This window comes from Pterocles gutturalis, unplaced genomic scaffold (genome assembly GCF_000699245.1).
Source record: "Pterocles gutturalis isolate BGI_N339 unplaced genomic scaffold, ASM69924v1 scaffold49506, whole genome shotgun sequence".
Lineage (NCBI taxonomy): Eukaryota > Metazoa > Chordata > Aves > Pterocliformes > Pteroclidae > Pterocles > Pterocles gutturalis.
In genome coordinates, this window is record NW_010104826.1 from 1 (window position 1) to 26,372 (window position 26,372).

The window sequence follows — 26,372 nt, forward strand, 5'->3', positions numbered from 1 at the left end:
TGCTTACAGCAGAGAAAGGGGTGCAGCGAGCGGGGCCCGCTCCCCTTCGGAAAAATGTTGTCAGGCCCTGCGCACAACCGCCCACTGTACGCAGCCACATCCCCACCCCCTTCCCGCTGCGGGGCTCGGGTTCAGCCCTTCCGGGGAAGCGCCTCAACAGCAGATCAATACACAGAACAGAGGGTGCTCTGGAAGAGGAAGGACTTTCTGCAAAACTAACCCTGTGACCAGAACAGACCACTAGACCAACATCGCCCGGGGAGCCGCTCACCCAGCAGAGAGGGGAGCAGCGGTCAGCAGCAATGCGTGCTCCCGGGGTCTGCCGTCAGAGCTGAAGCACTGCGGTGACAAGCCGATTTCCAGTCAAAGTGCTGCCTACTTGGCTGCAAAATGGGCAAAGGCTGATCTTTGCCAGCATTGTGACATGTGTATTTCATAAACTTGACTGCAATAACACTCATTCCGTTTCCCAAGCTGCTTGAAAAAATATGTAATTTGCTCTTGTCTTTTCCAAGGCAGTCATTAAATATTCAATAGCGTATTGATCGGATAGGTAAAAACAGGAAGCCTGTGTGATCAGGCAAACAGCAGTCAGTAGAACAACTAATAGGGTGTTGGCATATTAGTTCAGACGCTAAGGAAGAAAAAACTCGGAAGTAACCAGGGTGAAAAGTGGGACCCATCACACAAAAGGGAGTTTTGCTACTGACTTCAATATTTTAAGATTTCGTGCCTAATCTTAGAATTATTTGTTCAGCAGAAACATGGCTTTTGAAGGGGAAAACATCAATCAATATATTACATTCTTTCCTGTTCATCTGATTATTTACCAAGAGCTGTAAAGCTTCCTGCCAAAGTAACTTGACTGTTTCAGAGGATCTGATGTCTTAATTGATTAAGCTTAGAAAAATCAGACTTGTAAAACAGCTTTACACAAAGTTTATATCAAGCCATTTTTTGTTCATTTAAATATAGAGTAGCTGTCAGAAAATCTGCTAGCCCAGACCCTATTCTCACTTTCAAATGTTAGATAGTCCGGTTTCAGATTTGACAAGCTGTTTCATATGATTTCCTTAATGGGTATATCTGAGGGATCAGAAACATTATTACTGTGTTAAATTTGTGCCCAGAATGTCTGTTCTTTATTAGCATCTTGACTAGCATTCATGTTAGGCGCTGTACAAAAGGCACATTTGACCATTCTTTCATTTGTGCATTCCTCCAAGCCTGGTAACCATCAGTGCTTCTGTATATTTACTAGGTCTCTTTTTTTTATTTTTTTTTTTTCTGTGGTAAAGTTATAAACGCTCATGAGGCTTTACAATTTTAATCTCACATCTTTGTCAATACGATACCTGCTGCAACTATTAAGTCCTAAATTTGCTATTATAGTTCTAATAATTTATTCTTTCCTCAGATCGTGATGGTAACACCACCTCATAAAGACTTTGTGTATTCTAGTCTATACAGACAGAAGTATCAGTTAAAAGCTAGTCATGTCTGACACAGAATGAAGTTCGTTAGTTCCAGACATGCAGGCTTTCTTTACTGCAGTTAAAACACAGGTTCTTTCAGCAGCAATTGCGGTAACAGGTCTCATCTTATCTTCAGGCTGTAGAGCAGTCGGTCCTTTAGCAGACAGCATAAACAAAACCAGTATGTTAGTGTAGGTCCTTTGAGTACTGTCTGAAAAATATATGCAGTCAAACTTGCATACCAGCATGTAAACTGGAAACGTCTACCAGACTGAATGTAACAACATGCAACATATTCTCCATGCTGATACAGGACAGGAGATGCAATTGCAAATTTGCTCCGCAAAAGGGCAAACCACTAAACTAACCTAGAGATCACAAGCTTCCCTCTGGACCTCACACAGCTGCCAAATTTCCACCAGGTGTAAAGTATAATGTTCCTTTGACTAAAGCTCTTGAAATTACCAGTTTTCAGGCATATAAACAGAACAAGCCACTGTGCTTCAGGAGGGAAAAGTGGGGTCACCTACACAACCATGACTTTTCAATTAAGGGCACCCCCAGCTCTATTTCTTTTTTATCCCAACAAACCCCTTCCTTGGTTGTGAATATTTTCTTTCATCTTGTCTGGCCTAGCAGAGAGGTCATCGTACCTCTCAGCTAAGTTGTAATTTTTCAGAAGTAAGAAAGGAGGAGCATTGTCCTTTGGTGTCCTTATACAGCGTTCTAAGTGATCTGCATCAGCCACACACAAGCTGGGGAACACACCAATTCTGGAATTTTTTTTTTCAGTAGACGTTCTTTGAAAGCCTTATCCTTCAATATATCTATGCTTAGGAAAACATTCCTTATCTAGAGATTATATTTAAAGCCCGGAAAAAAAGAATCTTACCTTTTATCTGCAAAATTCTTTCATCCAAGCAGAACTGGTTAGCTTGCATTTGATCCTGCTGTCTTATTCAATTGATTATCTTAAAGGCCATCTCTCCAGTGAGGCTGCTTACCTTCCACTGTCTGTTCTCACCTGGACTACAGGCATTGCACAATCACCCAGCCCAGCATTCATTTAATTACACTACCTTTACAGGTTAAAACTAGAGTAAAACTTGGAAGTAGTAAAATAAATATTTGTCCATTCTGCAAGACAGATACACACTGGGTATATATAAAAAAGGAAAGCTTTAAAAATAAGGAAAAAGTAAGCCCATGCTTGCCGTGCATGGACACATGAATGTGGGAATAAAACCACCATCCTTTCTGGAGATAGAGTGCTTGTACGTGCAGCTGGAAGTAAAATACAATTTATCTCAGTTGTACAAGGTGACTCTTCCATGCTTATGAGAGCCTCAATTGCAATAAGTACAATTTATTTAGATGAACATGTTATGGGCTGCATCAGCACAATAGAGGGGAGGCTGATGCAGCTTCGTTCCCCAAGGTGCAACGACTAGCAAGGCTGAGCGTATATTCTCAACAAGCAAACATGCAAACACCTGTCTAGCACATATAGCCATATAAATGCAGCCAGCCACACAGATCAACACAGACAAACACTCTGCACCCATGCAAACACAAACAGCACCGATAGCCTTGTCCTGTTCCCCTCTGTGACTGATTAGCATGAAAGTCCGTCAGTGGGAAATGTAGATATAGATATATACACACACACAATAAGCACCCCTTTGGTAACTGGCCTTAGACGCTCAGTCCATCCAGTCCCAGACCCCTCCCTTGCTGTCACCTCTACGTAAGACCCCCCAAGGCCCACAGCCCCAGTCCAGTGTGTCTGTTGCTACAAAATTCATTATTGCAGTAGATTAATGGGAAAGCACCAGGCTTGCAAAGTCACACGCTTGAACTTCAAGCTGAAACACAAGTCATTCTTATTGTCAGTAGGAGCCAGATTGCATCTCGCACCATTTTCATTGCTATTTTTAACTTGAAATAATATTGGTTATAAATCAGAGTGTCACACAATAGCATGACAGTGCCTTACAAGTTTGCTTTTATTAAAGACTTATTTAAGCAAATTCCAGTTAACAGCCCAATGAAATCCCCAAAGTACTACATTCAAAAATACCCTAAAGGAGATCACATTCAGAGGGAGGATTTTCACCTTAATATTTGCAAATATTTGTTCATTCGTTCTAAACTCAAAGCACTGATTGCTTTGGTACTCATTCTAAAATGAGAGCATTTATCTACATCACTATTAAACAACAAGCCAAGAAGATAAATCAGATTATGAAAATTGCATTTTAAGAAAAAGACATGATAGTTCCTGCTGTCAGCTCCTTAAAGTCTTTGATGTTACAAAATTGCAAAGCATATTGCCAGTTGAGCTCCTCCCATTAGCTGTAGTCTTTCACAGTTTACCAAGAGAAATGAACAGGAAAACTTTACCCACGTAAGCTAGCAATTTCCTCATTACTTGAAATATTGATTTATTCGTAAGTGAATAAAATATTATTGTATCTCTACAGATTTAGATTAAATATGACTTTTCTAAAGGTGTGTGCAGGCCACACTCTCTTCTATACGATGCTAATTTAAGCCTGCACTCTCACCCTTAAAATAAATGAAAATAGTCTAGATTTAGGTTTATGTAAATGAGTACAGGATCTGAACTAATGCAATACCTGTTCAGTATCTCCAGAGTTACTTCTTAGTAACTTAGTGTCTTGGGTATGCAATGTTAAAGATGTTCTTACTGTTAATTTCATTGCTTTGAACTATCAAATGTGAAAGTTGAATATTCGTTTGTCTGTATACTTATGCTGGCTCAGCTCAGCTGTTTCCTTTGTGCTTGCTTCTCAGTCTTCTCTCCTCACGGGGAAATGCTCCATCAAGATTCATACAGCTGCCACTGCATGATTTTAAAACCTCCTTTCTAAAACAACCTCTGTCAGAGTGACAGAAATAATGTTGGCACAGCTGAGTTAAACTGTGAGCTGACACACCTATTTTTAACGATGAGCTTATACTGTCATTGTTTGCTCCCAGCCCTGCTCCCCTCCACCTTTTCATATCAGTTCCCTGCTGCACGTCTGTTACATATACCTGCTGATGGTTGCAATGGGCAACCCCATCTCAAAATGAATGTGTTGGATAAGAAGCCCGTGAGGTTTTACAGATGTGGTGGCCTGTTCTCCTGTATCTTTGCTCACTAATCTATGTTATTGCAGAAATCCTCACCTCTGTTATGAACTTCACTCAAAGCTGGTACCCTTCCTACCTCCAGCACACCTCCCTCACCTTGTGCCCTCTCCTTACCTACAGATGGATGCATCAGCTATGTCCTGCTTCACCACTTTTCTCGAAAGAAGGAACAAAACTGTGGGTAGGGCAAAGGAGAGGAGTGAGAACTGACAATGCAGTGAAGAGCAGTGATTTTATTCCATCTCTGAGAGAGGTCAAAGTTGACAGAGAGATCTAATGGTACGGAGCAGGCCTGAGATGGGCTGCCAGGAAGTAATGAGCTATACTAGAGTATTACTGTGGTAGTAATAATATATCAGTATCTAAAAAACATTTGGCAGTATGTACTTTTAGAATCTCTGTTCTACTGTAATATTGATAGATTGCCCATCACTGGTTTGTACAGTGTCTAATTCTGATCTTTGGAATTTTCATGTACTGGAAGAACAGAAATACAGAATTGTTGTGAATCTGAAACTGGATGCAGAAGTGGCAAAATGGTACTATTTGTGATCTGCTCTTCATTGCAGATATTTTCAAAATTGCATGCAACTTCTTTGAAGTCCATGGGGTAACTCCAGAACTACTCCAGTGTAGCATGGAACACAATTTGATTTAGAAAGAAGTGTATGTTTCCAAATGAGAGGCCTCTTGGCAGGACAGTAGAACTTTGTAGAATCTTGTTCTACAAAGACAGATATAAATGTGTATCTGTGTGTGTACGTATTACAGTTCTACTTCTTTAAAAAAAAAAGTAAGTGGCTGAAGGAGTCACGTGGTTGATACTTAGTAAAGCAGTATTAATCTACACGGATGGCCCATGGCTTGTAAGTTCCGGGTTTATCTTTTGGAATCTGAAAGAAAATATAAAGAAAACAACATCATTTTGCAAAGGGGAAAGAAAACTTACTGTAATTCACAAATTCATGTTCCTTATCAGCTATTTAAATGTCACTGCACACACAAATCCCCACTTTCTCATGTCATAAAGGGATGTGAAATCAACCAACTTACCTCTAGTCAACAGTGGCATACTTGTAATTGAACAGGCAATTAAGCACATACCTGCATAGCACAGGTGAGCTCACAGCCTGAAAGGCTCAGATTAGAGGAACTGACATATGAGATTCCATTATGCAACATGGTTTAATGAGACTTCATTAAATCATGGAGGCCACGATGTTTGCAAGGAAATCCTACATTTCTGAGGGCATTCCGGGAGACAGAACATCAACTCCTGATGACTGGATAACAACTTCACCTTTATTTAAATTCTAAGTTGTTACCAAGTTTTTGCACAATACCTAGCCCACAAAGGTTCTTGATCTTGGTTATTACTTCTATTTATATGAGAAGTTTTATCACTGTGAAAGACCTGACTGCTGGATATCCTGCACAGAAGGAAGCTGAAGTGGAAGGGTGAGGGATTCACGGCCCCAGCCTCCAGGCAGATTGAGGTCAGAGGGTCTCTAGCTGGCTGCTATTGGAAGAGATGGGGGCCAGCAGTTTCGCATGACCCAACTTGTGTCCCTTTTCATAGAGAAATTTTCAGCCCAGGGTACAACACAGTTACTCAAACTCAGGTCTGTGGGGCTTTTTAAGTTGAAAGATTTAATTAAAGCCTTGTCACAGTCTGGTCTGGTGTTTCCTATTTTCCAGGCCCCCAAAGCATTTGTTTAGTTTGCTTTCTGACTGGAAATGGATTGAGGGAGAATCGTTGCTAAAATCCATTTTGTGCAAATGACAACATATTAGGCAACTCCAGATAGATCGACTTTTACAGTGCCAAAAGGATGAATGCAGTGGAAAACCTGTTGAAGTGGATAAAGATATTAAGTCAGAAAACAATGTCTTTATTCCCATCTCGCCTTCCTTTCTGAAGAAACTCTTGCATGATCATTGTTGGCTAGAACAGATAGGAGGAGAGAAGTTGGCTACTGCCTCATAGTCCAGCAAAAATAAGTACTCTCCAGCAGGCTACTGCTCTGTCCTGACAACCCCTTCTACTGAGGGAAATGCAAGATATGAGAAGCACAGATTGAAGGCACTACTCTGGAAAAAAAGACATGGAGAACTGCAAGGGTGTGGGTACATTTTCTTGCTGTACTCATTTTGAAGAAAGCAGAGGCAAAACACACAGGTGGTTATCCAAATAACTTCAGTGACCATGGGGAAAATTCAATAAAAGGGAACAGTCCACCAGTTGTGGGTACCTGTTCCATCTGTGAGAGAGGGAAGATATTAGAAGATAGTGGTATGTCAAAAGCAGCCAAAGTTGGCACTGTGTTGCACTTTCAGAGTGGGGACCTGTACCGTTCTCAAAGCTACACATCAACTCTGCAAAGTAATTATAGTGCCTGAGATAGGCAGAAAATGGGCATCTTGCATGTTGTAAAAAAAAAAAAAAAAAGGAAGAAGGTCTGGGTATCTAAAAATCCATTGTCTTTTTTTTATGCCCCATCATTTCAGTGTCTTCTGAATATTTCTTAATTACAGAAAACAAAGAGCATGACCTGAAGGTCAACGTGGAGGGATCTCACAAAATCATCTGGAAATGGATTGTACAATGGGAAGAATCATTGCTAGCCTCTGCCTTTTTATAAAAAACAAGGATGTCTTCACTCAGGCAGCTCTAGGAATACTTCTCAGATCATCACTTGAAGGGAGTACTTGAAGGGAGCTTATAAACAGGAGAGGGAGCAACTATTTACAGGGGTTGATAGTGACAGGACGAGGGCGAATGGTTTTAAATTAAGAGAGGGGAGATTTAGGTTGGATATTAGGCAGAAATTTTTCACTGTGAGGGTGGTGAGTCACTGGAACAGGTTGCCTGGAGAAGTTGTGGATGCCCCATCCCTGGAGGCATTCAAGGCCAGGCGGGATGGGGCCCTGGGCAGCCTGCTCTAGTGGTCAGCAACCCTGCCTACAGCAGGGGGGTTGAAACTAGATGATCTTTAAGGTCCTTTTCAACCCAGGCCATTCTATGATTCTATGACACAGAAAATTAGTTCATATGAAGTAACTGGGACCTAGACAGTTTAGGCCCTTAGGTATTTCAGTGAATACCTTAAATTTGCACCCTTAGATTCTGTGGATGATACTGTCAATGGTGATGCTTGCATGGAAACATAAATCTAAAATGTTTTATTTGGGAGTGCTCTTGTGTACCCAGCCTGTGTTCTAACTCCATGTTGTGACAAGACCTGGATGCATATCAGCCCATATTTCCACCTCCCTGGTTTTCACGGAAGAAAAGAAGGAAACTGGGGTACACGGTTCAAAGTGGAATCAATCTGGACCAGGAGCAGAGGAAAAATGCTGGAGCACACCTACTCTGTGTCTAGATGTAGTCATAGTTCCTAATAGATGTGCAAATAAAGTGACACTAAAGATGAAGTCAGACAATAATCTGAAAAATTCTTTCAAGGGCTTTTAGATTAAAGGAGATATATAAATTGGAAGCATTACCACTGAGGAAGAAGCACAGGTTCCTCAGTTCTGGACTGTCAGTTCATGTTACTCTGTCAACATAGCTGAGCAAAGTGCCACTGATTAAATAAAGTCCAAAGCTCTGCTAATCGTGGCATGTTGAAGAAAAGAGATTTGACTCACTGATTAGTCTATGTGCACAGTCCATTCAGATGGCTAGCTCATGAAAGGAATGAAAAGAACATTACCATGTCAGTAAAGACATCATCACAGGCCATGCGAATCCGCTCAACAGTCAAGGGGCTGTTCAGTGTGAAGTCCAGCGGCAGACCTCTTTCCTTCCGTGCAGCAGCCACTGCATCTCGTATTGCAAAGAACACTGAGCTGCCCAAGAAAAATCCAGCCTCACCGATGCCCTGGCAGAAGAGAGAGGCAGCTGGTGAGACTGGCCTTAGAAACTGACAGTAGAGAGTTAAATCAGCACATCTCCACTGTAGTTATGTGAAATACACTGAATCACACCAGCTCAGTATTTGGTCATGTCCAGCATATTTGTATTCAAAATTTTTCCTTGGATCTCTGAGAACTTTCAAATCAGAAAAACATCAAGGACCATGATTTGGCTGATGGGAATAATTTTAAAATTCACAATACAGCTACACTATCTAAAAAGCTTCCTGCTGGGACTTCAGTGCTCACATTATAAAACCATGAAATAAATCATGACTTCTCACATAAACTACCTTTTCTATATTCAAGTGGAATTCTTTATCTATATCATGAAACACGGTTTTGCAGCAGAATCACCTGGTGTGCTTGCAAACAGGAAGTCTGTCATGTTTACCTTGGAAGAATAGATAGCAATGGAGTTGCGTGAATTTGGCAGTAAATAGACGCAGAACTGCTCAGGAATGTCACAGATTGAAGGGATCTTATATGTATCTGGGCCAAGAGTGAGCTGCTCTCCTTCTGGGGAAAAGTAGATTTCTTCTAATGTATAAAGACCAACTCCCTGAATGAAGGCCCCTTCAATCTGAGCAAAGAAAAAAAGGTAAACTTTTATACCTCATTCAGTCATTTTAAAAGATAAAAACATAGATACAATTAGACTTGCTTTCTAAGATTACACATGAACTGGCATCTTTTCCTTCCAAAATAGGACCAAGCTGTCCTCATCTGGCTTATACAAATATATTCATTGGCTCGAGTTCCACTCTTCCTTATTCCTGGCTAAACTCACTGTAACTAGTACAATTACCTCTGATTTGCTTTGACAAAATTGCCAAAGAGAATTGAGTCAAATCTACTGACCTCAAGCTTATTGCTCACAAGAACTCCAGTGAGGAGATATTTGCTTGGGGACTATGACCAATAACAGCAATCATTTAGGCACAAAGGAAAATGTTCACTAACATCTAATATAGAGCAAAATAATGGAAGTTCATACCTGTCCTATATCTATAGCTGGGTTTATGCTAAAACAGGCATCCATGACAATGTCTGTTCTGATGTTCTGTTAAACAAATAAAAGATGTTACAAAGTTATATTTAAAATACACAACAACAAAGAGATCCCAAACAATATATAGTCTCACCCACAAAAGAAGTGTCATCACAAGTATTATACATTTATTCTGAAACATGAAAGCTACTTGAGACAGGCTGTGTTGATGGAGAGTTCATGCATTTTTGGTGGTTGTCTGAAGCTTGGAATGTGATATGCACATCCCACAAGTAACAGGATGATCATGAATTCAAGAATGGCTTTGTTGCTTGTTCTCCTATAGAAACTGAATTGCTTGAAGTGATGTTTAGCAACTTCCCTTGCTTTGCTGTGAGTGTGGAAGTCACCTGAACAGAAGTTCCTTATGTAGAGGAGGGGACAGGGAAGAATGTCTACTGGGCTGTTCTTACGCAAGGTCCAGTGGCTTCTTCTAAATCTCAGCCTGGTGTAGTTTGAGGAGGTTCACAGACTCCGGTGATTTTGGAGCCTAGCTCCACATGGTCTGCTAGCTGCCTGGCAGTGACTGCAGCCAAACATGCTTCCCCAGAAGCCAGAAGACATTGGATGGTCTCCATACAATGCTGCTGAGAGCTGTCCCTGTACTAAATCCCATTTTTGCAACAGGTCGTTATGTGATTATGGTTTCACCTGTTTTAAATGTAAATCTGTTAGAAAGGGGACTTAACTAATGATATGGTCATCTTGTTGAAGACCTAACCTGTAGGGAGATGTTCAGAAGGTCTAATTGAATTTCAAAGCCATCATATATGGTAGAAACATTAGACCTTCTTTATTTTTTGCTGTTCTCATAGTGTTTCTTATTCTTCTGGTTAACATTAGACTTCTGTCACAAGAACAGGATGAACAAATTATGTTGTAAAGAGCCATATAGCTATTTATTGTTCTGCTGGCATTTTGCTGAATACATCCAACAGACTATGTCTCTATTCTTAGGCAGAAGAATCAAAAGAAAAAAATATCATATGAATGTAATGATGGTGGCAAATTCACCCAACTCTACTTCAAGTTCACTGTATCTTTTGACATTACCTTGTGTCCTCCTGTCAAACAGTCAATTTCTACTTCAGAACATGCAACTCCAAACAGAAAATATGGGAATGCATGGCCTTTCTGTGTGTCCCAGTTCATGTTTGTATCATAACCTCTGGAGGAAGTAAGAGCATCTCTCAGATTAGATGAATTTTATCAAGTTATCCACCACACCCTATCCTTGTCCTCACTGTTGAGATCACCACAGGAATCATAACATGATATATATCATAAATGCTCTAAACTAACAATTTTCATAGGATCCCTGTAGCCAAAGACAATCTAGGGTGTAGCACCAGTGACAAATACATGTTGTGTGGAATGATTTGGGAGGACAGGAGGGTTGCAAACCATGATGGCCACGGAACAAAATTCCTTGTGGGCCTCTTGTGTCCTACTGTAGTTGACCTTGGAGAAGACTCTGTGCATCAACTATCAAACTAGCTAACCAAGGATATAAAGTGCTTCTGAAATCAATATGGGTTGCCTCTTGTTAAACACTGCAGTCTCTGGTCCAGGCAACTTCTTAATGGTGTGTGTATTGTATCTGATATGGCCTTGAGAAGGTTGAATGGGGACAGTTTTATCCTTCCTGCAACTTATTGACAAAGTAGCACCTCCAATGATGAGAAATTAAAAAAGACTAATGGCTTTCCTTACTTGAAATAACCAGTAGCTGAAAGACTGATGCTTTGCTTGTGAGCTTCACTGATCTGCAAAAGGTATACTCATTATTAAGGAGAGAAAATTTAAAAAATCTTTACCTCATATTTAAAGAAAAGATGAAACCATTTTAAAGAAAAAAGAGCCCTAAGTAAATGCTTTACATTCCCCTGTGCCCTGAACTTATCTTTAGGGGCGGACACATTGCAGAATCTCAGAAGTTGGCCAGATTTACCAGGACACTGTGTTACACCACTTGCTTTTACACTGTTTATTCTCTTCCTCTCCTCCATTTTACTTCATGCAGGGAGGCCCCTTCCTCCCTCCAGAACAATGTCAGCTTCCACTCTACACTCATGAGTTTATCATAATTTAATAGTAAGAAACAGAGAGAGATATTTACCCAGTCTTCCCATTTGCCATTAGGATTGTCTCTTCGTATGGGGTCCAGACGTTTCCAAAGGATTTGACAAGCATCCTAGGGAGGAAGAAGGTTGGGCACCTATTGACCAACACACAAACCCAAATCCATCTGCTGTTTTCAAAGCAATACAAGCTCTTTCTTGGTGAAGTTAGTTTGTTAAATTCATTCTGAGGGCTGTAATTCTGTTCATTTACCTACAATTTCTTTACTCTGCTAACTGCAGCACTTTGTGAAGAGTGGCATTGGCGTCTGCTCTAATGTAACTGAAGTATTCGTATACCAGGCTATCACTGAAACCATCAACAAAAAGAAGATAGAGGACTTGAATCTCCTCCTATTTTGGTTTATTAGATAGAAAACCACTGGCTTGAATGATTTATTACAAAATAAATGAAAGCAGTATTGGTTCCAAAGTATTTAAGTGGATAAGGGTGTTTCAGTCTGGTTATTTAAAAAAAGTACCTGAAAAATAAATTAGCAAAAGAGATTTTGAGATAAAAGAACTGCAAGCAGCTCAAAACTAAAACAAAGTTATGAATCCTCAGAGGGATATTCATTATTCAACAGAACCACTGATTATGTAAAGAAATGGTAATCAGTCTAACCTGGACGGCTCTTGCATTGATTTCCGTTCCAATTGATCCTGCTGTGTATTTGCCATTAGGTACAGTTGTTGTGCTTGTTTCACAGAAGTGAATATATGACAGTGGAATTTTCAGTTCACGACTGGCAATCTGTAATAAAAGTAAACAAAATATATCCAGTCCCACTTGAAAATGCAATCTCAAGTCAGGAATTCATCGTGCCGTTCATCTCTCTCTATAAATATACACAGATAAATGACCTAATTTTGCAGTAATAGTATGACTAGGGCAAATGCAGAAGTTTCCTTAACAGTTGTTCTGTAAAACAAATATTTTGTAAATTCAGGTAATAAAAGATAAGCTAAAACAATACAATGCAATACTATATGTTTTGTCTCTAATTAATTGCTGTCTGTAATTAGGTTTTGGTTACATACAGAAAACTTAATTTAAAAAAACAATGCATCATTTTTCCTCATGGAGTTTCAAATCTTATCTGTATATTTGATTTTCTATCACATTTGAAATGGCTTGATTAGTGTTCCCCCTTTATTGTTTTTCACAGTGTTCTAATATTCAAACGTTCACTCAGCTCATTTTGAAGGAGTGGCCTCACTTTAGCTCCAAAATGACATATTTGGCACATAGTTTTGTTTATCACTATTTACACCAGAAAGGCGTAAAAATTAACCAATGTTATCATTGGTGTTGTATACACTACAAAGTTAAATTTTCAGCACTTTAACTCCCTCTGCAAAAAACACTGGGTCATTTTGGCATGTACTCTCTGTGCCTTAGCTATCCTAATAACAGTGACGTTACCACAAAGATGTTAATCTCCTTTCTAGGTCTTGAAAGATCACTTTGATTATAGCTTATATTTTTCCCAAGTTTTGTCTTCATCAATAACTCAGAAGCAACAACCCAATATTAAACTTAGCTTTCATATGTCTATAGAATTTGCCTATTGCGCTTCCCAGTGCCATGCATCCTTTTGGCTCAGTTATATTTCTTGTTGTATTTTGTTTACCCCCAGATACTAACTAACTCACCTGTAACATTTTAGTGTGAATTCCTTGTCCCAGTTCAATTCCACCATGAGTGACTAGGACAGACCCATCTATATAGATATGGACGAGAGCCCCAGCCTAAAGAAAAGCCACAGAAACTTGGTAATCACTGCACTGAACAAAGGGGCATAAGAAAAAGAACAATGGAAAGACAGATTTAATTCACAAGAATCAGTATATTATTAAAAGTGAGTGGAAATTCTCCAGCAGTCTCATAACAATAAATTTCACTGCTCTATGACAGGAGAGACTCTAAATGAGGTAATAGTTATTCACAGGAGTTCTGCAGGGACCATAGCAATTAGTTCAAATAACAGAAAAACATATTTTTCTTCTCTTGAAACTGTGTGAATTAAGAACATGCTGGCTCTAGTTATAATGTATGTGTAGCCCCAGGTACTATTCCCTCCTCATTCACAATAAAAGGGAGGACAGAGCAGACTTCAAACCTGGAATCAAAGGCATTTGGGACGGATGGCAAAGTATCTCCTACTATGAATATCTATAGAGCTTTTCTTTTAGAAAAAACAACAGAGTTGTACTTTTTCTGAAACTGAATGATTAGTCCTAGCCCTTTTTGTTTGGATGTATCCATACAGGGATGGATAATAATATACTGATGTTCATAGTATATAATTTTGAAGGAGCAATGACACAATTGCTCTTTCATTCTCTCTCACAGGCTGTCAAGGGAATGGCTTAGAACCCGATTCACTTTCTGTTCGTATTTTGGTGCAGCCTCATGCCAAAAAATAGCTACCTTACAGGGGAAATGCAAGAAGCAGGTGGGAATGGAAGTAATGAACTTTAATTCCTGGTAAAATCAGGAACAAATAACTTCCCAAGGAATGGTGATGAAAGAAATCCACAAGCCATCCACTGCTATGAAGGAACAAGTGGATATGAAAGAGAACTAGAAATTCTGTAAAGAGGCATTTCACTGTAGCATGCTACCAGCTACCAATACTCAGAGAGCCAACAGTAGAGCCTTAGAGGTGTTGTGAAATACAGTGCGTCTGGGACATCTTTTTATTTATTATTAAAACTACATTGAGAAATAATGGTCATGCGGTCTCTTTGGTGCCAACTTGTGACATTTGTGATCAAATATCATTCTGCTGATGTCAGTTAGAGTCTTAGCTGACAAGAGATAAGATTAAACAACAAAATCTGTTCTCTAAGATTTAGATGTACATTTTTAGAAATTCAATGTAATGATTTTATTTTGAAGGTTTTGGTGAAATGTAGCTATTATTTATGCCTTTTTTTGACCTTTTGTATCAGATGAATTGTGATTCCTAGATTCAATGTTTCTTTACCATGAGAATTTTGTTAGATGAAATATATTAATCTGTCTCTGAGGTCTTAGTCTACAAACTTATGCAGAAGCAGTCAAGAGATGGAACAAATAACTAACATATGAACCACATGGATTTACTTTTTCATGCATTATACCCTCATAAACATATAATGAAGTTTGTTAATTTAATCAGAAACTCATTTCAAACAATTCTTGGTTCAAGGTATGAATTAAAAAAAAATAAAATCGCAACTGGAAAATTTCCCCAGAAATACCACTATCTTGAGCCATAAAAAATTCCACTAGCAGAGCTTAACCTATCATACAAATGGCACTATCTGAACAATAGGAGCGATAATTTTTCTTACGATGGACCAGATTATGAACGGTTCCAAGTTCCACATTTTTACAGTGAATTATTTAGCTTTTTGCTGGATAAAGATAACATGTTGGGAATCTGAAATTCATATTTCTGTGAGGTGAATACTCATAGAATTATAGAATGGCTTGGTTCGGAAGGGACCTTCAACCCAAGGGAAGATCATCTAGTTCAACCCCCCTGCCGTGGCCAGGGACACCTTTCACTAGACCATGTTCCTCAAAGCCCCATCTCATACTGAGTAAGCATTTATAAAGAGATCAGCCAGACAAAGTTATATTCTGTTTAAAACAAAGTATATCTCAGTGGATGATATTTCATGCTAGTCCAGCATGTGGGAATTCTTTTCTCTTTCCTTCCTGCCTGTAGAGACTTTACTTCCTCTATTTTTGGAGAGAAAAGTAGAAATCTTAGATCGCAAAAGCAGTATTTCGAAGAGGTTACCTGATGAAAATACGTTGCATTGAATCCAACAGAAAACTTCATGGGAATTATGGAAATCCCTTTCTTTTTCCAATAATTTTTTGTGTTAAATTCTTCCACCATTGCTTTTCGTCTGTAGTAGTCAGACTTGTCCAAACATTCTTCCCAACATTGCCACAGATTCTCTGCATCAAACTCTTCTTTGAAGGATGTTAGGTTAACTCCTTTGTACATGTTTATTTCCCTAACCTGAACAGCAAGCAAATTTATGCAGTACTGAAATAAAACATCGCCTTATAATACATTGACATATTACACAGAATATAATTATGTGTCATATAATTATATAGTAATATGATTAATACTTATCTATATCAAACCTAATGTCATATCCCTTTCTGTAAGGAAATCACTGCTCAAATGGCCTGATTTTTTTGCTCATGTCAAATGCCTGTGAACTTAAGTGGTGTCAGGGGGATTGTTCACAATTCACTTTTTCATGCAAAGAAGGTTGGTAAACTCAAATAGTAAGTGAAACTAGTGAAAGCAGAAGTTAAAGCTAAAAAAAATGGCCTTTGGGATGTGTTTGAAAGCTTTCCTGAAATGTAGTAAATGACAGCAAGTAAATGGAAGAGGGAGAAGAGTCAAGGAAATAGGGAAAAGACATGATGGTTGACATCCTAGGAAAGTAAAATGATTTATAAACCATCGTTTGAATATACAAGAGGTTGGCACATATAAAAGAGGAAAAACTTACACTGGGCAAAGCAGAGTGTAAGGAAAGGAAAGGATAGATCTTGAAGTCTGGAAAGGCAACAATTGAAAATGTTGGGACACTGTCTCTGAAGGCTGGGGAGAAGCCAAAAGTGTCAACCTGATAACTGGCATGGCGGGAGGCAGCTAGCTAAACTGCTGATAGATAGATGGGTAGAAAAGATGGGAAGTCCAGTTCTGAGAAGCCAAAATGCAGGTGACAGCTGAACATACACAAAGCAATCTGAAACTGGTCACACAGTACAAGAGACTATACTGTTTTGACTGAAGCTCGTTATACTAATGGCAATCATCAAACATTTTGTAACAGATCCTGGGCCATTTTTCCCCACTCTTATCTGTATTACGTCAAGTATTATTCCATGGAAGCATAGATGCTGAATAAAGTACCATTCAGCCCAAGTAAAGTTGGAAGATCTGGTTCTACAAAACCTGGCTTAAGCACAAGGAGATTCTGACAGTTTAGGTTCTAGAATTCTCTGTTATCCTATGTTTTATTTGGCAGTCTTAGTTCTTTCACCTTCTCATGTGGTAGGCCAGTCTGAGTTGCCACAGCCACAATACAGGTCTCCAAAAATAGACCTGCTTGGGGAAACCCAAATCCTCGGAAGGCAGTATTAGAAGGCAAATTAGTCTTGCAGGCATGGCCCCTGACTCGGAGATTGGGTATATTATATGCATTGTCCACTTTCAACACAATGTACTCAATCACCTGTAACAAGAGATTATAGTTGTTCACATGGTTCCATTTCCTTTAAAAAGACAGTTAAACTTGTGAAAGACAAGCAAGAGACCAATGAGATGTAACTGTTTCAAGGAGGAGTAGAACTATATTCAGGAGGCTGTTCTGATGTTTTTACACTAATGCAAGTAAAGAAACTGCATTTAAATCACAGAAACTACATTTAACTCATAGGAATTACAATAGCATAAAGAAGCATTACTGAGGGGAAAATCAGACCTTCAGTTTTGGGGAAGTGATGGAATAACTTTATTAAAATAAGCTACCTAATAAAACTTCTTGTCTCTCTGTCTTCACTGAACATTTAAATATGAATATTTTATGTCCAATATCACCTGACAGGAAACATTGTACCTCCTTAATGATATTCCATAACTGACATCAGGGCCACAGATGCATTTTTACTTTAGGCAGATGAGAGTTGTACTTAACAAGAATAGACACATTCTTAAGAGAAATTAATTGTGACAAAGAGCTGTTATTTTCTTTTTGTGACCAGTTCAGTCAGTGTAAGTGGTATCAGTGAAGAAGGACTTACCAACTCAGATTCATCTTTTGTACAGCCACCATTGATATAGCACTGGAAATCTGCAGCTATGAGTCTACCATCATTCATGAATCCAACCTGTAATACAGCAACCAATGCATTAGTGGTCTTTTCTCTCATGCATTTCAAACTTCTCTTTATAAATAAGCAAATCAGTTAACAAGTACTGCCTGAGGTTCAGACTGTGGAACACAATGGGATTTTTTTCTACTGAATTGGAAAAATGCTATCAGTTTGGATCTAAATATGCAAACCAAGAGGAAAATATATATAAAACATAAAACAAATCATCAGAATATCTCAGCTGCCCACAATGCTATTCTCCCATGTAGACATTGACTGTACTCACACAGAATCTGAAAAGCTTGTTCACCACTGTTTTCTGTATGAACAGAGACCAGAAAGAGGATGACAAGATCACTAAAGAAAATACTAACTGTGCTTATGCTTATTCTACTTTTTGAAGTATTCCTTTTGTAATTGTCTTTCATCCTTATGATTTCATCACCTAGACAACATAACATGAACCAATGGTGTATATATTTTGCAGATGACATGTTCAGAAATATCCACCAAATTTGATTTAATTCTAGTTCTGGTTCCTTCCTCTTCAATGTTTGTTGGTTTTTTGTTTTTAAAAGATAATATATGGTTTTATAGTTTTAATAGTTTAGATAATATTTAAGGGGGAACAATCACAGAAAACTGTAAAATAACTGGAGATCAACTTGTTAAATGATAAAATCTGATATATCTCCATCAGGATTAAAGAGTAAATCCTGCACAGCTGCGTGGATACGATAAGAGATGGGACTGATGGGGAGAGTAGTTTTTGCTTAATGTAGGTAAGCAGTTCATGCAGTTTTCGCAGTTATTGCATTTAAGTAAAGGAAAGGTTAGGGTTTGGATTAGATTTACAATTTGAGATCAAGATCAGCATTCCTTCTTCAAAATTGTAACCATTATCCAAATTTTAGGAAAAAAATGGGAAGTTGTAATTACATCACAACAAAATATGAACCATAAGTCTATGGGGGCTTATTGAAAATTCAGTATGAAGGATAATTCCTCCTTTTTCACTCCAAAAGCATAACCTTAGTTATAATTCATAATCTTTACGCTAGCTTCAAGATACATAGCTAATTAATTAATAATGGCACCAGAATCAATATGATTAATTGTTTCTTCTGATCTAAATCCATACCTAAATATTTAGCTTCATATAAGATAGGACAGCAGGAAAATAAACTGTCCATTGTTTCTTTCCTCCAAGCCTACTCCTACTTCTAACACCCATCATAAGACACTCAGATAACCAATAGCTGAAACCAAAGGAAACATAAACTTTTGCCACTATCAGTAGCTTTAGGACTCATAGATAATTCAGAGAGAAAACAAAATCTTCACATCTATTTTTACTTGCCTTGGCAGTAGCCATAATCTCAGAGAACCTTGGTTAAGAGAGATCTCCACTGAAATGAACCATGAGCCAACAGCCCCTTCCAATACCACCCAACAAAGCTTGGGGCCTATACAGTATTTTATAAGAAGTAACACTCCTCACCAGTTCCTTTGTCAGTCCCAACCTTCACAATTACAAAAATAGCCTTAATAACTCTTGAATATAAATTGTTTGCTCAAACATTATACATAAAGCATACATCCCATTCAATATAAATACTTTTTGTAGCTCAGGGGCCCATGAAAGACTGTAAAAAAAAATAATCAAACACAACACTTTTTTTGGAATAAGAAAAAGGATGGATAGCTCTGCTTTTTCTGGATGTTGCATGAGCTGTAGGAATCGGATGACAGCTGTTGTTTTGATTCATAGTATTTGTCAGGGTACTCTTAGGACTGGGACAAGGTTGGTGGTGGGTTAGGATTACAGAAGAGGAGTTTGGTTTCTTGCTGCATCGTGCTAGTCAATGAAATGATGCTGATTTGCCCCAGAAGAAACTATTACCCAGTAATTGAGCAAAATATCTTTTCCTCTCACTCACTTTATATTTTCCAAAGAAAGGGTGCCGTCCACCAGTGATTAACATATCCATATTTCTTTCAAGGGTAAAACGGACTGGATGCCCGGTCCTAAAGTGAACATAAAAAAATACATTTTTATTAACAACTATTCATGCAGATTGCCAAGATGTTACATGTACATGCCCAAACTCCTAGAGATGGCAATAAATCAGTCCATTCTATGTTTTAGTTTCTTATTCACCTACCATGCCTGAGTTTAGGCTGAGGTGGTTTTTTTTTTTTTTTTTTTGGCTACAGAAACAAAGTAGAGGAAATGAGCTTTTCAGTAGTTTCCCTTTAGCTTCTCAACAGGGAGATGCAAGTTCCATGAAGCACACACAGGACATGGCAAGGAAGCCAGAGTAAAGGAGAGCTGTGGAGCTGTGTCACAAAGTCCTGATGTGAGCACACCTATGTATTAGGACAAAAAACATTTTCACTGAAGACCTAGAGTGAAATTCAAGCCACTGTGCCTGGGAAAAGCCTGAATTGTTGGGATTTGTACAGATCAGCCCTGAGAGAAACTGCATGGGGCCTTTGTTTTGGCTTTCAGATAGTAAGTGAATTTCATTGCAAAAAGCCCAGAGAATTTTCAAGCCTCTATCCAAGATTTACTGCCAAAGAAATAAAAAAGATTATGTCGTCAAGATACACCTCCCCCCAGTATGGTTCAGGACTGCAGTTTCTTTTTCATTCAGTCTTGTTATCTTTAATTTGTCATTTGATTTAGTTAAATCAACTTACTTGTTGGCTGCCACTGCTGCAATTACAGCAAAGAGTGAAGGTTTAGTAATCTTCCCACCGAATGCTCCACCAACACGTTTCACATGGCACATAATTTTACTGGACTGGAGGTTTAAAGCTGAAGCCACTAATTCCTGCAAAAGTAAACATCCAAGATTTTACTGAGAATTGTCACCTACCAAAGTACATTAAAAATGGCCTGTTTTCCATGGCTAATCATCTATTAGAAGCTAACAGGTTTCAGAATCCTGGGCAGAAAACTAGAGTTGCTATAGAAACAAACAAAAAAAAAATTCAAACAAGTAAAGATGCTAATGAAAGCACAATCTATTCTTTAAAGAAGAGTGGAAATGTAAAAATAGCTCCATAAACTCATTTGATTATCTGATACCAGATACTATAATCTCTATATAGAACTGCACGTTTTACCTTTGATTGGAGATAAAGCATCCACTAAAATATCAAGTTGAATGGAACAGAGTGATTGTTTACAGCACACTAGAGAGTGTAGCTAAAATACTGACAACCCATTTCATTCTGAAAATATCTCCTGACAGTGCTTTCAGAGATGCAAATAGAGGTTTAACTTGCCAGGTTGACAGGGAAAGCTTAAAAAATGCAAGCCAGAGAGGAACTACAAAAGCTAATCCTAAACATATAGAAAGTAACATATATTCTTTGAAACTTGTTTTCTACAGGTCTACAATCCAATTCTGATGCTAGCTAGGACCTGTTAGCCTTTTTTTCCCCATAATTTCATATGATTCATTTGTTGTTATTATTAACATTAATTTATCATTATTTACAGACATGGCCCCATCATCAACAATGTAACTACTCATATGAGCAATGCAACTTGCCTGAATACTCTTTCTAAAGCTGAAGACACCCTTTGCTGAAAAAAAAAGTGATTGTCCAGGATTCTCACAGATTTTAGGAGGATTTGATCAATATATCTGAGACAGAATTAGTCTTTTCTTGACAAGAAGATTACAGCCATATTATCTACCCAAGATACCCTTTGTTCATCCCATAGCAATACTACTCATTTGTGTCTGCACTGGATTAGATAATACAAATAGCACAAGACTTACTGTTACAGTCAGCTTCATCATTAGTAGTCAGGCCTCTTATTTTCATAAAAAGACTCAAATCAATCTGAATTGGGAACACTATTAGGGAGTTTCAAGAGAAGCACAGAAGACTGAAAGCAGCTTCTGTCTGTGTAGTTCATCTTTAAGGTTGTTTAGGAAGGTAAGAAACAGGTTTCATTAAGACTTTGTTTTACCTGTACATCTGTTGCATGCTGTGTTGACACATACACGTCCATTTCTTTATCCTCCACTCTTGGAATAACAAGCACACTGTTTGTTTCCAGGTAAAAATGTTCCTGTCCTCCAACATGCAATTCACCTGTTACATGTATAATTATAGGAAAATCTAAGCTGGGTTTCAAATGAACTGTAAGGAAATTTTTATTTGCCTATATATATGTATATATGGCAGGGGAAAAGAGTTTTGTCACAGAAGAAAAACAGCTTCATTTATTTTTTATTTCTATCTCAGATTTACACCTTCTGGGACCAGTGTTTATTGAGAGGAAATTATTCAATCACTTAATCCTTGTATAGCTTTTTTCTCCTTCCCAGGATAAGATCAGTATCAATTTAATATCTCATGCTTTTTCTTCTTTAGGAGGCTACATCTCTTGTACTATAATAGGATTATAATGTCGTCTTCTGACTGACTCTTTGAAGGAAAACACATCTTTCCTCTTCCTTTCTTGTCTTCTTTCCATCAGTGTGCCCTTTTCCTGTTACACACTTTTTTGTACCCATTTCTATCCAACACTTTACTTTTGTACAATTTTCCTTACAGAGAGGGAAACCTGTCAGCACAGCATGAAAGCTAATTCTGTAAATTCTCTGTGTAACCTTAACTTTATGCCATCCTTGGGTCTGACAATATTTCCCTAACAATTATTCCTGAAACATATGTTCACGCAGAAGTAGCAGGAATCAGAACTGAAGCCACTATAGGGTGACATGACATTTGATGGGGAACAGTTGGAAACAAGTCCAAAGGAGAGCAGAAAAAATCATCAGAGGTCATGAACCTATATGGAAAGACTGAGAGAATTGAGGGGGCTCAGCCCAAAAAAGTGAAGGAAGTTAAGTTGGATGTAGTGAAATTACGAGATAATGGAGAAGTGAGCAGCGACAATGATAAAGGTTAGCAGACATGACTTGTGGGGAAAAGATGAGAGGACTCTTTAGAGGGTGAACATTTAAAGTTTGCAGGAAAGGATATTTAGATTAGCTATTATAAAAAGAAGCATTCTACTTAGAAGGGCAGTTAAACTCTAGAACTAACTACTGTAGGAGATTGTGGAATATTCTTCACTGATACTTCTTAAACACAGGTCTGATATTTATGCAGAGAGTATGCTCTGGGACTACTGGCTCCTGTTTACTATTTGAAGACCGTGAATTTGGTGACTGTAGGAGTGGTACTCCAGACCAGTGTACTCCGATCCCTTTTTATCTGGGATTAGCTTTAAATCAAGCAGGTAACTTAAAATGGGGTAAGTTAAATTAGCTAACACCCAACAAAGCCTTATTTAGCTGTAATGTTTGTCCTAGCTAACTAAAATGAAGTGCCCTAGTCCTCAGTTTTAAGACAAGGACATGGTAGAGTTCAGTCAACATGAGCGAGAAATTGTTAGCTAAGCTTCATTTAAATGTGACGATTTCATCTCCCTTCCCAGTGAAGTGGAAAAAGCCAAAAAGAGTAATGTTTTCTTGAGAAGAGAAATTTAAATTCAGCCACCAGCTGGAAACAGATTCTGAAGTAGCAGAATTCCCTTCTCTTGCCTGATGCACTGCACGCATGAACTACCTTCTATGATTTCATCAGCAGACTCGAATCCTTTCTCAATATCTCCTTTTTCTATTTTCCTTTCTTCAGTAATATACGAATTATGTTTTATTGCATCCTGCAGAAAATAAAAAAACAACAAACAACATGTTAACTAGAATTCAGAAAGTCAGACGATTTCTATATAGCACAATCTTTCATCATCCATATGATCCTTTTTCAGATGGACAGATGGTTGTAGCTAAGTATTAGAAAGAGCAGGATAGTTGTTCCCTTTCCACCATCAAAGAGAGCTTCTGGTCTTTTTTATTTTTTGTCGTTCATGTCATGCTCTTCTTCCCAATTAGGAATACTAAATGTCTGTTAATGGCATTCAGAGCTGTTGAAAATATTTCATAATCAGATTGCTTGCTACTGAAAACTTGCCAGACTTGAAATTTTTCAGAACATGGATGCAGGATGTGTGATTCCAGAACTTCTGCAAACATAAGCTCTCAAATTTAATTCTATACTGACCTATTCCTGGTGGGAATTTGGCTCCTGGAGGCATGGAATTAAAACTCACTTAAAACTTTCTGAGTATTCTTTAACAATTTTGTCCTAGATCCACAAAGACCAGTCTCTAACATACTTGCCTAATAAGATTGTTTTTGTGTGTTTCTAAAAATAAAACTTTGGAGGCCATTTATAAAGTCTTTACACTTCATCTTCAGAACCAATAAAGTAATATTTCATGTCAAAAAAAAAAAAAAATCCAAAGCCTGTCAGAGCTCTGCACTAAATAGTGAGGTGACTATCAGACAAGGAAGAGGTGACAGACTGTTACCTCAATGGTCAGAATTGGCTCCAAATCTTGGTACACGATCTTCACCTTTTCAGCACCACACTTTGCCTGAGTCAGTGACTCTGCAACCACAGCACAGATTATCTGACCAACACAAATCACCTGCAACATACCAATGTATTATTCAAGGAAAAAACACAGGAGTGTTAAGTTTCTGTACAGTGAGTGTTTTGTGGAAATAGATTCTCCTCAGATGACAATTTTATATTTTGTTTCTCTACGAATACTATCCCAGTGCACACTTAGCTTCATTAGATGAGAAGTCTGTTCACATCTTTCATCTGCTGCAACATTAGAAATGCTGCTGACATCAGTAGTCATGAACACTTCCCTTGTGTCCATCCTGAGGTGACTAGATACTGTGCCAAGTAAAATCCCATCTGGCACAGACTGTTTTTCTTGTCAATACAAAGAAAGGTAGGAAACGCAGATGAGAAGGAATAGAGACATAAGAGTAACACATTAGGAATTATTCCTGCCCCATTGCAAATATCATGCAACAGTGTCACTTGTGATGGATACAGCCTGAGGCCTGGGACAGTCTGTGTGGTCATGCTGGCTGCACGGTTCCTATACATTTCTTAGCTCTGTTGATGCTCAACAAAAAGAAACAGTGTTGTCTCCCATTGCCATATTCTAATGTATAATGTGGCAATCAATTTCATATTGGTTCCAGCTCGGCAATTTTCATTTTGTCTCATCTTTGAAAATCTCAAATGCCATGGCTATTTCATCCTTTCTCAGAATACATGAAAATAATTCATTTATCAGCCCCTAGGGAATCATGGCTGATTCATTTACAACCCAAGTTATTTAAGAGAGCTTTTCCTTTCTGTTTCACTGGGGAATGGTAATTCTCTTCAATCCAGCCTGCCTGGCACTGCATTTATTTTAATTTCATTGCAATAAGATGATACTTGCAAACTCATTTTCCTTTTTTGTAAATAACTGAAGCAAAAGGTCCAGACACTACTCCAGAAGCAAGAATTACTTTATCTTCTGCATACGCTTGCTCATCCTTTCCATTTTCCCCTGGAACATCTCTTGCTGTCACTACATCAACCACTCCTGGCACCTGAAGGGCCTCTGATGCATCAATTGATCTGGAAAGTAGAACATGCACATAAACGAGGACAGTACATGGTACAAATATCTCTAATACACGTAATTAAGTGAACAATAGGACAGAAACGTAATCCACTTGGTAATCTCACCACAGATCTCTATGTAGAGAAGAAAGAGGAAAAGTGTTGATTAGCATATTGAGAAAGAAATAAATGGAAGACATGAGCATCTGTGTGTGCATGGCACAGAACAGCTCTTTAAATTCTAGTCCCAGTACATGCAGAATCCAAGAATATATTTTCTTTCTACTTTTTTGTACTAAAATGGGTGAATGCATTACTATGGACTTTTCTGTCCATATCTGACACTATTTAAAGCACACAGTAAAGATATTCTTACCTCATTTGTAATACATACCTCATAATACTGCCAAATCGGACAAAAAGAATAGAAAATACTTGTTAACATACTTAGGTGCATATAGTTTTTTCTTACTTACATAATCTTTGCATGGGCTTTAGTACTCGTGACCACAGCCAGTGAAAGTTCTCCATCCACTGGACGAATGTCATCAATGTAAACTGCTTCACCAGTGGCATGCTTAATACCAGACTGGTGCATGATGGGACGGCCCACGGGATCTTGTGGAGACTGTCCTGGATCAACATCCTGCAGAACAGGAACATGTTATCCTCAGATCAGAACAGTAATTATAGAAAGCTTTACTCCAAAACGCTTTCTGAAGATATTTGGTGATCAGAAAATCCATGTGGAAACCATCTAGATTTTACAACAATATCTGTGGGACACATCATAAAGGGCTGATTCCAATTTTAGAATCCATGTGGGCACCAAGGCCCTGACAGAGGTCTGAGAAATATACTGCAATAGATAGCATTCATGTCTCTAGGAAATGGCAGTATATCTTCTGCAGAAAGATTGCACCAAGTAAATAGGAAAAAAAATAAAAATCAAGAAAAAGAGAGGTAAAAGGGATGAAATGACAAGTTCATACAGTGGAACCAGACCAGACAAAGGAGAGCTGAAGTCTTCTGGATCTTACAGCTAGCCTGTCTGCTGGGTCCATACTGCTTCTGATAGCAGCCTTGTGCAAGTCACACTTTTACAGACTTCAGCATCACCACTGCTTCAAACAATCATATTTCACATTGTTTACTTCAGAGAAAACATATCTGAAATTAGGAGTATATTCAGGGATCACTCTAATTCCTTCTTAGAATCACAGAATCATTAAGGT

The 26,372-nt window shown here is 38.4% G+C and overlaps 1 protein-coding gene across 1 annotated transcript; it reads right to left on the minus strand.

Moving 5' to 3' along the window:
* Nucleotides 1-5,473: 5,473 nt before the first annotated feature.
* Nucleotides 5,474-25,783, minus strand: LOC104458228 (aldehyde oxidase 2-like; the record flags this gene model as incomplete). The annotated part of the gene is made up of 19 exons (XM_010087174.1): nt 5,474-5,527; nt 8,351-8,518; nt 8,947-9,135; nt 9,550-9,615; nt 10,657-10,771; nt 11,317-11,369; nt 11,723-11,797; nt 12,349-12,477; nt 13,380-13,475; nt 15,521-15,748; nt 16,794-16,985; nt 17,554-17,640; nt 19,566-19,653; nt 20,329-20,462; nt 21,617-21,741; nt 23,227-23,323; nt 24,032-24,151; nt 25,041-25,152; nt 25,614-25,783. Coding segments are annotated over 19 exons (2,298 nt in total), but the record flags the coding sequence as incomplete, so codon positions are not given.
* Between the last annotated feature and the right edge of the window lie 589 nt (nt 25,784-26,372).